We start from the raw sequence: 14,212 nt of genomic DNA, 5'->3' as shown, positions 1-14,212 counted from the left end.
ACGCTAAGGAAAACAATCCCAGCTTCTCTAGTGACTTAAGAATGAATTTGTGTGTTCATTACAGACCTCCACTCTACCAGCTAGGCTATCAAAAATGCATTCATCTACAGAAGTTGCACATAAATCCATTCTTAGTCTTAGGAAAACCGCTAGTGAGCAGAATTTTGCAATGCTCCTCCCACAAACATAACCCTCATCAGCCATATAAATTGTATTTTTATGTTTATCAGAGTTTTTTTGTTAAATTGGAAATGGTACCCAAAATATTAAAACAAGTATTGTAATATTTTGGGTGCCATACATAATTTAACAAAATTAAATCTACCCAAGTTGTCGGGTTTCAGGTTATCAGTAGTCGTCGTGTAAATGCAAAAGTTAGATATACAGCTAACTAGCACGATACAACGCCTAAATGGTACTCGAATCTTGTGGATTCCCTTACAGCATTTGCTGCAGATGTGGATGCAAGTACTGATAGGTCAGTAAAATGCTCCATTCCTCAGTTGTATAACATAAATTATGAATATGAGGAACAAACTGCACAATAAAGAAATTACCTTCAAAAAACCCTCCATAGATAGATTCACCTCCTCGGCCATTTCCTAAAAGCACAGAAAAGTGTTCATGAAATTCAGTAAAACGACCGTTAGCATATACATTACTTTAGTTAAAGGAAAGGCATTACAATATTATGAAAAACACAAAAACTAACCACATAAGAATGACAGCAGGAAAATGTACATCTTGATTATGACTTTTTCCATTATTTCAACAGAAGAAAGGACTGATGCACGCCACTGTAGGGACATGATCATTTCACCAAAAAACAATTCCCCACAAAGGTATATTTCAGAAGCAAGCAGAGCGCACTATAAAACTCATCAACAGAGATTTTGTTTTCAGATGTGGGGCATGGAAAGCATGTAATGGGCGAAGATAGAGGCCATATTTTTGAATACCTCCCAGTTCTAACAACTGCCTGTGGTTAAAATAAACAGGTTTTTTTTTCATAGATGTCGTGCACAAAGGTGTCAGATTTGAAAATAAATTGGGCACTTTTATTACTAAATAGGAGACAAGAGTGCTAATTGATGATTTATTTCCATTATTACCACCTTCATCCCTTCCCCCACCCATTGGACTAAGACTGAGACTGCTGTGTAGTGAAGCAACATACTGTGCTACTCATTTACCAAACCACAAATCCTGGTAAGTCAAGCAGTTAAGCTCTTACTTAAGTGGAAGATTGCAAATTTAGATCTTATGGCTCATTAACACCAGCTTGCTCCCTCACTTGCATCAGTTTTTAGATTAGCAACTAAGGAGGAAAAGGAACAATTTATTTGACTTAACTCACAGGTTAATAGCAGAGAAATAGGCCATTCGGCCCAACTGGTCTATGCCGGTGTTTATGCTCCACATGAGCCTCCTCTCACCCTACTAACCAATCGTGAAATAACCATATATACAACTGTACCGAATCAGTTAGGCTTTAAATAATACAGGCTGAGTAGCGCAGTAAGGTAAGCAGTAGTAAGGAAGGGGAGGCTTTGGAAGGGACGGTAAGATCAAATTTTAGGATGCACACTGCCAAAAAAAACTACTGATTTCATACCTTCACTGAAGTCACCTCCTTGAATCATAAAATCCTTTACAACTCTGTGAAATAGGCAACCTTTATAATGTAAAGGTTTTTGAGTACTCTTCCCTGCTCCCTTTTCACCTGTAATGAGATCAACAGGGTACCATCACTGATAAAACACATGTACAGATTAACAATAATATTTGCAATGCATCAATCAGCAGTGCAATCTCTTAAAACTATTTCTGTTCAAATTAAAACAGATGTCCTGCCATTATTGATAAATGGACTGTTTAAGAATCATGCAAAAAAGCACATGGCGACAGAAAATAATTTAAACATTAGTCCATCTCCCGTGGCGTGACACACGGAGAGTCAAGAAAGAAATAAAGAACTTGTAATTATATAGCGGCTTTCACGACCTCAGGACGTCCCAAAATGTTTTACAACCAATTAAGTACTTTAGAAGTGTAGTCACTCACTGCTGTAATGTAGGAAACGCAACAGCCAATTTACACACAGCAAGGTCCCACAAACAACAATATGATAATGATTAGATAATCTGTTTTACCACCCCCATCTCCAACCTCCCGTTCCTCTCCAAAGTCCTTGAATGTTTTGGCGCCTCCCAAATCCGTGACCACTTTTCCCGCAGCTCTACGTTTGAACCCCTCCAATCAGGTTTCCACCCATGCTATAGCACCAAAACGCCCCATATCAAAGTCACAAATGGCATCCTATGTGACTGTGACCGTGGTAAACTATCCCTCCTCATATCCTTGTCAACCTGTCTGCAGCCTTTGTCACGGTTGACTATACCATTCTCCTCCAACGCCCCTCCTCCATTGTCCAGCTGGGTGGGACTGCCCTCGCCTGGTTCCATTCTTATCTATCCAGTCGAAGCCAGAGAATCAGCTGCAATAGCTTCTCTTCCCATACCGATACCTCTGGGGTCCCCCAAGAATCTATTCTTGGCCCCCTCCTATTTCTCATCCACATGTAGCCCCTCAGCGACATTATCTGAAGACGCGTCAAGTTCCACAAGTATGCTGACGACACCCAGCTCTATCTTACCAACACCTCTCTCGACTATGCCACTGCCTCCGATATGTTATGCTGTTTGTCTGACATGCAGTATTGGATGAGCAGAAAGTTCCTCTAATTAAGCATTGGGAAGACTGAAGCCATTGTCTTCGGTCCCCGCCACAAACTCCGTTCCCTAGCCACAGTCTCCATCCCTCTCCACAGTGAGGCAGAACCAGACCATTTGCAACCTTGGTAATCTATTTGACCGGAGCAGAGCTTCCAACCCCATATCCTCTCCATCACCAAGACTGCCTACTTCCACCTCTAACACTGCCCGTCTCAGCCCCTGCCTCAACTCATTTGCTGTTGAAATTCTCATCGATGCATTTGTTGCCTTTAGATTCAACTTCTCCAATGCTCCCCTGGCTGGCCTCCCATCAACTTGAGGCCATCCAAAACTCTGCTGCCCATATCCTAACTCTTACCAAGTCCCGTTCAGTCATCACCACTGTGATCGCTGGCAACATCTCGATTTAAAGATTGTCATCCTCGTTTTCAAATCCCTTCATGGCTTCACCCATTCACTATCTTTGTAACCTCCACCAGCCCCACAACCCTCAGAGATCTCTGTGCTCCTCCAATCTGGCCTCTTGTGCATCCCTGATTTTCATCACTCAACCATTGGCAGCCGTGCAATTAGGGACCAAAAATGTTTCTATATCAAGGGATATGGGGAGAAGGCAGGGACAGGGTACTGAATGTGGATGATCAGCCATGATCTCATTGAATGGCGGAGCAGGCTCGAAGGGCCGAATGGCCTACTCCTGCTCCTATCTTCTATGTTTCTATGTATGTTTCCTACGCATGGAGGCAGAGTGTATGGCTGAGGTACTAAATCAGTACTTTGCAACTGTTTTCACCAGGGAAGAAGATGCTGCCAAAGTCAGTGAAAGAGGAGGTAGTTGAGATACTGGATGGGATAAAAATTGATGAAGAGGAGGTACTAGAAAGGCAGGCTGTACTTAAAGTAGATAAGTCACCAGGACCGGATGGGATGCATCCTAGGGTGCTGAGGGTGTTCTGGACTTATTACATGCAGATAGCACCCTCTGGTGGTAGTTATCATATAGCAGTGTTAGTATGCAGCAGAGGTCATTTGATCTTTCTTCCTGTTTGGCCCCTGAAGTAGTTTCCCAGAAAGCTTACTGAGTAATGGAGAATTCCATGTGAGAATCTCAATCTTATGCCATCTCATCTCATATGCTAGGCCAGACGCAATATCTGCGAGTATCCTTGTTTGTTAACATGATAGCAACTTTGTCAGTGTAGTATTTGACAATACTATGTTTGTGGTAAACCAGTTATTGTTGTTGTTGTTGCACACTGTTGTATCTATGCAGGCCTCAGCTGGCTCCGCCCCTGGCTCCACCCACATGCCCAGGTATAAAGGTGACTGCTCTGCAGCCCCCTGCCTTCTTGGAAACCAGTCAACCACGAGAGGCATGCTCTGTTCTTTGTTAATAAAAGCCTTTTAGTTACTCTCCTAACTCTCCGTCTTTTATGAGTAATTGATAGCGCATCAATTTTATTAACAAAAACAAAATGTCGGCACCAAACGCCGAGCAGCAGGCGCTGCAGCAAAGGACGGCACCAAACGCTGAGCAGCAGGCGCTGCTGCATGCCTTCAGACCAACATGCCTGGACCTAGACCCTCAAGAGGTGGGTTCGTCTACCAAGTTCGCACAATGGCTGCGTTGCTTCGAAGCTTACCTGGAAGCCTCAGCCGTGACACTAGATGGAAACAAACTAAAAATCCTGGCCTCCAAGGTGGGCCACCAAGTCTACACGCTCATCCAGGACGCGACTACCTACGCGGCGGCTATCGATCTGCTAAAAGGACAATACACACGCCCGGTAAATACGGTTTATGCCAGACACCTCCTGAGATCCCGCAAACAGCAGTCCGGGGAATCGGTGGAGGCATTCCTACGGGCACTACAGATACTCGGCCGAGCCTGCGATTGTAAAGAGGTATCGGCCGCGACACACACGGAGGGACTTATCCGAGATGCTTTCGTTGCGGGCCTCAAGTCCGACTACTCCCGGCAGAGACTGCTGGAGAAGGGCGAAATCGACCTGAAGAAGGCAGTGTTCCTCGCGCTCTCGCTAGACGCGGCCCACCGGAATACGGACGCATTCTCCCCTAACCGCTCCGCACCGTGGACGCCGCAACCTTGGGTCATGGGACCGCCACCCCCGGCACCAACTGCTGCAGCGATGTCCAAGGGCCCGAAATGTTACTTTTGTGGCCAGGTAAAACACCCCAGAGCACGCTGCCCGGCGAAAAACGCTACCTGCTCTGGCTGCGGGAAGGAAGGACACTACGTCAGCACCTGCAAAGGTAAAACCGCTAACGCCAGCAGTGCCGCGTGTGAACCGTAGGGGCAGCCATCTTGTCCGCCATCTTGGACACCTCCAGCCGCGTGGGGATCGGGATCATGGGCGCAGCCATTTTGTCCGCCATCTTAGACGCCTCCAACTCCAATCGCGGGTGACCCGGACTCAACCACCGCCTCGTCTGACGACCACAGCGACTCGCTCGACCATACGCTGGCCTCCGTGACGCTGGACCAATCTCTCCCTCACCAACTGTCCAGGTCCATGATGGACATTACGGTAAACGGCCGCGCCACTACCTGCCTTTTCGACAGCGGGAGCACGGAGAGCTTTATCCACCCCGACACAGTGCGCAGTTACTCTCTCCCGGTCCTGCCAACGCGCCATCGGATCTCTATGGCTTCCAAATCCCATTCAGAAGACGTCGGTGGCTACTGTGTAGTGACCCTTTCAGTAAGGGGCACAGAATACAAAAATTTAAAACTTCTTGTCCTGCCCCATCTCTGCGCTGCCGTTCTACTGGGGTTGGATTTTCAGCGCCACCTTAAAAGTGTCACATTAGCGTACGGCGGACCCCTCCCCCCACTCACAGTCCGCAGCCAGCAGCTTTTAAATCGCCCGCCGCGCACCATTTGCAGCCTCTCCACGCTTAAAGTCTCCTCCCCCCCCCTTGTTCGCTAACCTCACCCGCGACTGTAAGCACATCGCTACCAAAAGCAGGCGGTACAGTGCCGGGGATAGGAGCTTCATTAAATCCGAAGTAGCAAGACTCCTGAAGGAAGGGATTATTGAGGGTAGCACTAGCCCATGGCGAGCACAAGTGGTGGTAGTGAAGACTGGCGAAAAACAGCGCCTAGTTATTGACTACAGCCAGACGATCAATCGCTACACCCAGTTAGGCGCATACCCACTCCCCCGCATATCTGACATGGTCAATCAGATAGCACAATACCGGGTGTTCTCGACGATTGATCTGAAGTCGGCATACCACCAGCTCCCCATCAGGGCTGAGGACCGCCAGTACACAGCTTTTGAAGCGGACGGTCGTCTCTACCACTTCCTCCGAGTCCCCTTCGGCGTCACCAATGGGGTTTCGGTCTTCCAAAGGGAGATGGTCCAAATGGTTGACCAGAACGCGCTGCAGGCCACCTTCCCCTATCTAGACAACGTCACCATCTGCGGCCACGACCAGCAGGACCATGATGTTAACCTAGAGAAATTCCTCCATACGGCCCAGCGGCTGAATCTAACATACAACAAGGACAATTGTATGTTTCGCACCGCGCGCCTCGCCATTCTTGGCTGCGTAGTGGAGGACGGAGTCATCGGCCCCGACCCCGACAGAATGCGCCCCCTTATGGAGCTCCCCCTCCCCCACTGCCAAAAAGCACTGAAGAGATGCCTAGGGTTTTTCTCTTACTATGCTCAGTGGGTGCCCAACTATGCGGACAAAGCCAGACCCCTCATCAAATCCACCTCCTTCCCCCTGACAGCAGAGGCATGTGCAGCCTTCACTCTCATAAAAAGAGATATTGCGAAGGCCACAATGCACGCAGTGGATGAGTCCATCCCTTTCCAAGTGGAGAGCGACGCATCCGACTTCGCCCTAGCTGCAACCCTTAACCAGGAGGGGAGACCCGTGGCCTTTTTCTCAAGGGCCCTCCAGGGCCCCGAGATTCGACACTCCTCTGTCGAAAAGGAGACCCAGGCCATTGTAGAAGCGGTGCGACATTGGAGGCATTACCTGGCTGGAAAACGATTTACCCTGCTCACTGACCAGCGTTCAGTAGCTTTTATGTTTAATAATAATCAGAGGGGCAAAATCAAGAACGACAAGATCTTGAGGTGGAGAATTGAACTCTCCACCTACAATTACGATATCTTGTACCGGCCCGGGAAACTCAATGAGCCCCCAGATGCCCTATCACGTGGTACATGCGCCAACGCGCAGGTTGATAGACTGCAGACCCTCCACAATGACCTCTGCCACCCGGGGGTCACCAGGTTCTTCCATTTCATCAAATCCCGTAACCTGCCCTACTCCATCGAGGAGGTCAGGACCATGACCAGGAACTGCCAAATCTGTGCCGAGTGCAAACCGCATTTTTATAGGCCAGACAGAGCAAGCCTGATCAAGGCCACTCGCCCCTTTGAGCGCCTGAGCGTCGATTTTAAAGGGCCCCTCCCCTCCTCTGACCGCAACGTGTACTTCCTCAACATAATTGATGAGTACTCCCGTTTCCCGTTTGCCATCCCTTGCCCAGACATGACCAGTACCACGGTCATTAAAGGTCTGAATGACCTTTTCGCCTTCCCTAGCTATATCCATAGCGACCGGGGCTCATCCTTTATGAGCGACGAACTCCGTCAGTACCTGCTCACGAGAGGTATTGCTACAAGCAGAACCACCAGCTACAACCCCCGGGGGAACGGCCAGATGGAAAGAGAGAACGCGACGGTTTGGAAGGCCGTCCTCTTAAACTTAAAATCTAAGGGCCTTCCGACCTCTCGCTGGCAGGAGGTCCTCCCTGCGGCGCTCCACTCGGTCACTGCTTTGTACGGCCAGCAATGCCACCCCCCATGAAAAAATGTTCACTTTCCCCAGGAAGTCCACATCGGGGACCTCGCTACCGACATGGCTGACGTCTCCAGGACCCATCCTACTGCGGAAGCACGTGAGGTCCCATAAAACGGACCCCCTGGTCGAGAGGGTGAGCCTCCTCCACGCCAACCCCCAGTATGCTTACGTGGCGTACCCGGACGGGCGGGAGGACACAGTCTCCATACGAGACCTCGCACCTTCGGGTGCCCCTGAAACACTACCATTGCCATCCACCACTACCCACAACCCAACCCCTGTAGACGGCATGCCGCAGCCCCAGGACCCGTCATTGACCACCCAACCACTCAATGAGACGCCAGATTCAACGTTGGATGCTGCACCATCACCGCCGCCACCACGACGATCAGGACGGCATACAAGGCCACCTGATAGACTTACTTACACGAACCTTTAGTACACTTCACCCCGCGAATGTGGTAAACCAGTTATTGTTGTTCACCGTTGTTGTTGCACACTGTTGTATCTATGCATGCCTCAGCTGGCTCCGCCCCTGGCTCCACCCACATGCCCAGGTATAAAGGTGACTGCTCTGCAGCCCCCTGCCTTCTTGGAAACCAGTCAACCACGAGAGGCATGCTCTGTTCTTTGTTAATAAAAGCCTTTTAGTTACTCGCCTAACTCTCCGTCTTTTATGAGTAATTGATAGCGCATCAATGTTTATAAGTAATAGTTGGTATTTACAGAAGTCTAGCTCAAATGTTAGTATACAATTAGTCTATTCTTATTGTTATAAATATGTTTATATCTTATTTAACATCTAATGTACAGTACTCAGTTCTATGTACAAAACATACTTTGTCTTTGTTTACAGTTTCCCAAATTTGTTCAAGTAAAGCTTCAAAACAGCAAACCAGCTTCTCGAGGAATTATTTGAATAAGTGTTTAACTTGCTGGATAACTAAATAGGAGCACGTCTAGCGAGACCAGTACAGTGAAAAGATAGCAATACGGCTAGCTGTGAAGAGCGGAGCAGCAGGAACTCAGAGTAGGCCATCACAACAGAGCCAGCTTAAGTCATCACCTTGTACACCACACTTACCTCACATCAATATGTCAGAAGATAATACCGAAAACGCTACTCAGCGAGTAGAAGACCTTAAACAGTTAGACAAAACTGTAGAATGTGATAATCGGTCTATGGGCTCTGGTTACTACATGTCGCAAACTGGTTCACGGTCATCGGCTGGTTCACGGTCATCGGCTGGTTCTAGATCGCAAGCTGGTTCACGGTCATCAGCTGGTTCTAGGGTAAGCATGGCCATCGCCAAAGCACGGGCTAAGCTAGAAGCAGCGCAAGCCAGAGTGCTGTGGCATTGAGAGCTGCGAGAGTTTGGTAAGTGGGAGAAAAGTCATTTAAGTGTATTTTGTGAATTTTAGTGTGTTAAAAAGTTAATTATTTGAAGTGAGTTAAATTTTTTAAGTGTATATTAAACTGCTGGGGAGTTTAAACCGGAAGTAGAATCTGGGTATAAAAGGGGCGGGACTGGTGCTGCTGCACAGAGTGCTGTGGCATTGAGTGCTGCGAGAGTTTGGTAAGTGGGAGAGTTCGGGCAAGTGGGAGGTGAGGGTGTGTTTTTTGCTCTGTTTTGTTCCCCACTCCCAGGCTTAGACAGCACTGCGGAAGCGGAGCAGCGAGACGAGTCAACCAAACGGGCCCCACAGACAGTATTCAAGGAGGAGGTTGGTGATCAGCTGGTTGGTTGGTTTTCTTCCTTCTCTTTTATACCTTTATAAGTTGGTAAGTCCTATTGAATAGTGGTGTAATATTATCATCTATATCGGGGTAGAGGGTCTTCATAACTAATAATAAGAAATTTAATTAATTACATAGATATGGGTGAACAGGTGATGTGTCACTGTTGCGAAATGTGGGAGCTGGTGGACCCCATTGAGGCTCACGGTGATTACATTTGCGATAAGTGTTTGTTGCTAGAGGAACTCAAGCTCCATGTTATGGAGCTTGAGACCGAGCTTCAGACACTGCGACACATCAGGGAGGGGGAGAAGTTCCTGGACTCTCTGTTTCAGGAGATGGTCACACCTATGAAATTAATTAATGCAGATGTAGTCCGTGGTCAGGGACAGGATGGTGTGACGACGAGTGAGGCAGGTACAGGGATCCAGGAGGTAGTGTTGAAGGAGCCGCAGCCCTTGCTCTTGTCAAGCAGGATCGAGGTTCTTACTCCCCGTGAGGGCGGGAGCGGGGACTGCAGGGAGGATGAGCAACCTGGCCACAGCACCGTGGTACAGGGGGCCATTCAAGTGGAGGGAGTAAAAAGAAATGTTGTAGGGGATAGTATCATTAGGGGGATAGATAGGGTTCTCTGCAGTCAAGAGCGGGAGTCCCGAAGGCTGTGTTGCCTGCCCGGTGCCAGGGTTAAGGACATCTCTTCTGGGCTGGAAAGAAACTTGGAGTGGGAGGGGGAGGATCCAGTTGTCGTGGTCCATGTTGGTACAAATGACGTAGATAGGACAAGGAAGACGGTTCTGTTAAAGGAGTATGAGCAGCTAGGGGTCAAATTAAAAAACAGAACCTCAAGGGTAATAATCTCTGGGTTATTACCTGAGCCACGAGCGAATTTGGCTAGGATAAATAAAATTAAAAAGAGTTAAATGCGTGGCTCAAAGACTGGTGTGGGAGAAATGGGTTTTGCTTCTTGGGACACTGGCACCAGTACTGGGACAGGAGGGAGCTGTTCCGTTGGGACGGACTCCACTTGGCTAGTGCTGAGACTAGAGTCCTGGCGAATCATATAACTAGGGCTGTAGAGAGGGCTTTAAACTAATTAGTGGGGGGGGAGGTTTCTAGAGAGCAAATAATAGAAATGACAACGGAGAAGGTCATAGACTTAGGTAGCAGTGGGGGAATTAAAAAACAGAACGTGTCAGGAAGGGACAGAAGGTATGGAGTAAAAGGTAAAGTACTAAAAGGGGAAAAAACAGGAACTAAGCGTCACAAAACATATTTGAAAGTTCTTTATCTGAATGCACGTAGCATTCGTTACAAAATGAATGAGTTAACAGCACAAATAACTACATATGGGTATGATCTTGTGGCCATTACAGAAACATGGCTGCAGGGTGACCATGACTGGGAATTAAACATACCAGGTTATTTAACAATCAGGAAGGACAGGCAGGAAGGGAGGGGAGGTGGGGTGGCTATGTTAATGAAGGAAGGAATCACTATAATACAGAGAAATGATATTGGGTCAAAGGAGCAGGATAGTGAAACAGTTTCGGTGGAGATAAGGAATAATAAGGGGAAAAAAACACTAGTGGGCGTAGTCTATTGGCCTCCGAACAGTTGCAACTCTGTTGGACGGAGTATTAATCAGGAAATAGTGGAGGCTTGTAATAAGGGAACAGCTATAATTATGGGGGATTTTAATTATCATATTAACTGGACAAATCAAATTGGGCAGAGCAGCCTTGAGGATGAGTTCATTGAGTGTATTAGGGATGGGTTTCTTGAGCAGTATGTAACTGAACCGACCAGGGGGCAAGCAACCTTAGATTTGGTCCTGTGTAATGAGACAGGATTAATTAAAAATGTCCTAGTAAAGGATCCCCTTGGAATGAGTGACCATAACATGGTTGAATTCCATATTCAATTAGAGGGTGAGAAGGTTGGATCTCAAACAAGCATGCTGAGCTTGAATAAAGGAGACTATGAAGGTATGGGAGCAGAATTGATTAGAGTGGACTGGGAAAATAGATTAAAGGGTAAGACGGTACATGATCAGTGGTGTACATTTAAGGAGTTATTTTACAACTTCCAAAAAATATATATTCCACTGAGGAAAAAAGGGTGTAAAAGAAAAGATAGCCATCCACGGCTAAGTAAAGTAATTAAGGATAGTATCCGACTAAAAACAAGGGCATATAAGGTAGCCAAATCTAGTGGGAGGATAGAAGATTGGGAAGTCTTTAAAAGACAGCAAAAAATAGCTAAAAGATTGATTAAGAAAGGGAAGATAGATTATGAAAGTAAATTAGCAAAAAATATAAAAACAGATAGCAAAAGTTTCTATAGTTATATACAAAGAAAAAGGGTGGCTAAAGTAAATGTTGGTCCCTTAGAGGATGAGACCGGGAAATTAATGGTGGGAAACATGGAGATGGCAAAAACGCTGAACAAATATTTTGTTTCAGTCTTTACGGTAGAGGACACTAAGAATATCCCAACACTGGACAAACAGGGGGCTCTAGGGGGGGGGGGGGGAGGAGCTAAATACGATTAACATCACTAAGGAAGTGGTACTCGGTAAAATAATGGGACTCAAGGCGGATAAATCCCCTGGACCTGATGGCTTACATCCCAGGGTCTTGAGGGAAGTGGTGTTAGGGATTGTGGATGCATTGGTAATAATTTTCCAAAACTCCCTGAACTCAGCAAAGGTCCCGGCAGATTGGAAAACTGCTAATGTAACACCCTTATTTAAAAAGGGTAGTAGGCAGAAGGCTGGAAACTATAGACCTGTTAGCCTAACATCTGTGGTTGGTAAAATGTTAGAGTCCATTATTAAGGAGACAGTAAATGGGACATTTGGATAAACATAATTTAATAGGACAAACTCAGCATGGTTTCATGAAGGGGAAGTAATGTTTGACAAATTTGCTTGAGTTCTTTGAGGAAGTAACATATAGGGTGGATAAAGGGGAACCAGTGGATGTAGTGTATTTAGACTTCCAAAAGGCATTTGACAAGGTGCCACACAAAAGATTATTGCTCAAGATAAAAAAATCACGGGATTGGGGGTAATATTCTGGCGTGGGTGGAGGATTGGCTCTCTAACAGAAAGCAGAGAGTTGGGATAAATGGTTCATTCTCAGACTGGCAATCAGTAACTAGTGGTGTTCCGCAGGGGTCAGTGCTGGGTCCCCAACTCTTTACAATCTATATTAACGATTTGGAGGAGGGGACCGAGTGTAACATATCAAAGTTTGCAGATGATACAAAGATGGGATGGAAAGTAGTGAGTGAGGAGGACATAAAAAACCTGCAAAGGGACATAGACAGGCTAAGTAAGTGGGCAGAGATTTGACAGATGGAATACAATACTGGAAAGTGTGAGGTTATGCACTTTGGCAGGAAAAATCATAGAGCAAGTTATTATCTTAATGGCAAGAAAATGGAAAGTACTGTAGTACAAAGGGATCTGGGGGTCCTGGTGCACAAAACTCAAAAAGTTAGTATGCAGGTGCAGCAAGTGATCAAGGCCAATGGAATGTTGGCTTTTATTGCTCGGGGGATGGAATATAAAAACAGGGAGGTATTGCTGCAGTTGTACAAGGTATTGGTGAGACCGCACCTGGAATACTGCATACAGTTTTGGTGTCCATACTTAAGAAAAGACATACTTGCTCTCGAGTCAGTACAAAGAAGGTTCACTCGGTTAATCCCGGGGATGAGGGGGTGGTCATATGAGGAGAGGTTGAGTAGATTGGGGCTCTACTCATTGGAGTTCAGAAGAATGAGAGGCGATCTTATTGAAACATATAAGATTGTGAAGGGGCTTGATCGGGTGGATGCGGTGAGGATGTTCCCAATGATGGGTGAAACTAGAACTAGGGGGCATAATCTTAGAATAAGGGGCTGCTCTTTCAAAACTGAGATGAGGAGAAACTTCTTCACTCAGAGGGTGGTAGGTTTGTGGAATTTGCTGCCCCAGAAAGCTGTGGAAGCTACATCATTAAATAAATTTAAAACAGAAATAGATAGTTTCCTAGAAGTAAAAGGGAATTAAGGGTTGCGGGCAGGAAATTGGACATGAGTCTAGGTTCGGAATGGTCATGGCCCTGTGGGTAGTGGAGCGGGTCCAGGGGCCGTGTAGCCTGGTTCTGCTCCTACTTCTTGTGTTCTAATTCTGTGTTAGATTTCAGGAGATAGTTTTATTCCTGTTCCTGGCTGGGGTGGGGATCGTCTTTACAGAAGCTAAGTACTGTAGAAAATATAGGGACAGAGTGATCTCCTGGACGAGTTTCGATCGCCTAGATGGGTCGGAGAGGAATTTCCCAGATTTTTTCTCCCAAATTGGCCATTGGGTTTTTTAATCTGGTTTTGCGCCTCTCCCGGGAGATCACATGGGTTCGGGTGGATGGAGAGTGGAAGTAGATTTGAGGTTAGGATCAGATCAGCCATGATCTTATTGAATGGTGGAGCAGGCTCGAGGGGCCGATTGGCCTACTCCTGCTCCTGTTTCTTATGTTCTTATGCCGACAGAGAAATAGAAATAAAAGCTGAACAGGCCCGTCTCCAAGCCACATTAGACGCTCTGCAGCAAAGAAGAGATAGATGCTGCATTAGCCGAGGCACAAGTATTCGAGGCACTTTTAGTGGAATCTGATCCTGAGACAGCTAGCAAACCTTTAATTTCCGTTCCGCGGCAGAGTCGACGACAGCGCACCAGAGATTACGTGAGCGACCATGCCATGCCAACATACAGTTTACGAGAGAGAGGGATGAAGACCCGCACATCTCTACAGACGCAATCACTTCATATGACATGCCCCAAGCCGCCAACCAAGGTCAACATAGACAGCGTGCCTCAAGTCGCGGGATCCTCCCCTGCAAAACAGAG

General features: G+C 46.9%; 1 protein-coding gene across 2 annotated transcripts in view; it reads right to left on the bottom strand.

Annotated features, from left to right (window-relative positions):
- ppig (peptidylprolyl isomerase G (cyclophilin G)) overlaps positions 1 to 14,212 on the bottom strand; it is a 63,173-nt gene that overhangs the window by 24,698 nt on the left and 24,263 nt on the right. For both annotated transcript variants that reach the window (XM_085986218.1, XM_085986217.1), the window contains exons 4-5: positions 1,616 to 1,723; positions 558 to 602 (exon numbers count right to left, since the gene is read on the bottom strand). In XM_085986218.1, coding sequence (XP_085842344.1) covers positions 558 to 602; positions 1,616 to 1,723 — 153 coding nt within the window. The remainder of the gene's footprint in view (positions 1 to 557; positions 603 to 1,615; positions 1,724 to 14,212) is intronic.

Source organism: Somniosus microcephalus, chromosome 4 (genome assembly GCF_052327205.1).
Source record: "Somniosus microcephalus isolate GS21.2 chromosome 4, FLI_Smic_1.0, whole genome shotgun sequence".
NCBI classification, from domain to species: Eukaryota; Metazoa; Chordata; class Chondrichthyes; order Squaliformes; family Somniosidae; genus Somniosus; species Somniosus microcephalus.
This window is presented reverse-complemented; position numbering and strand designations above follow the sequence as displayed.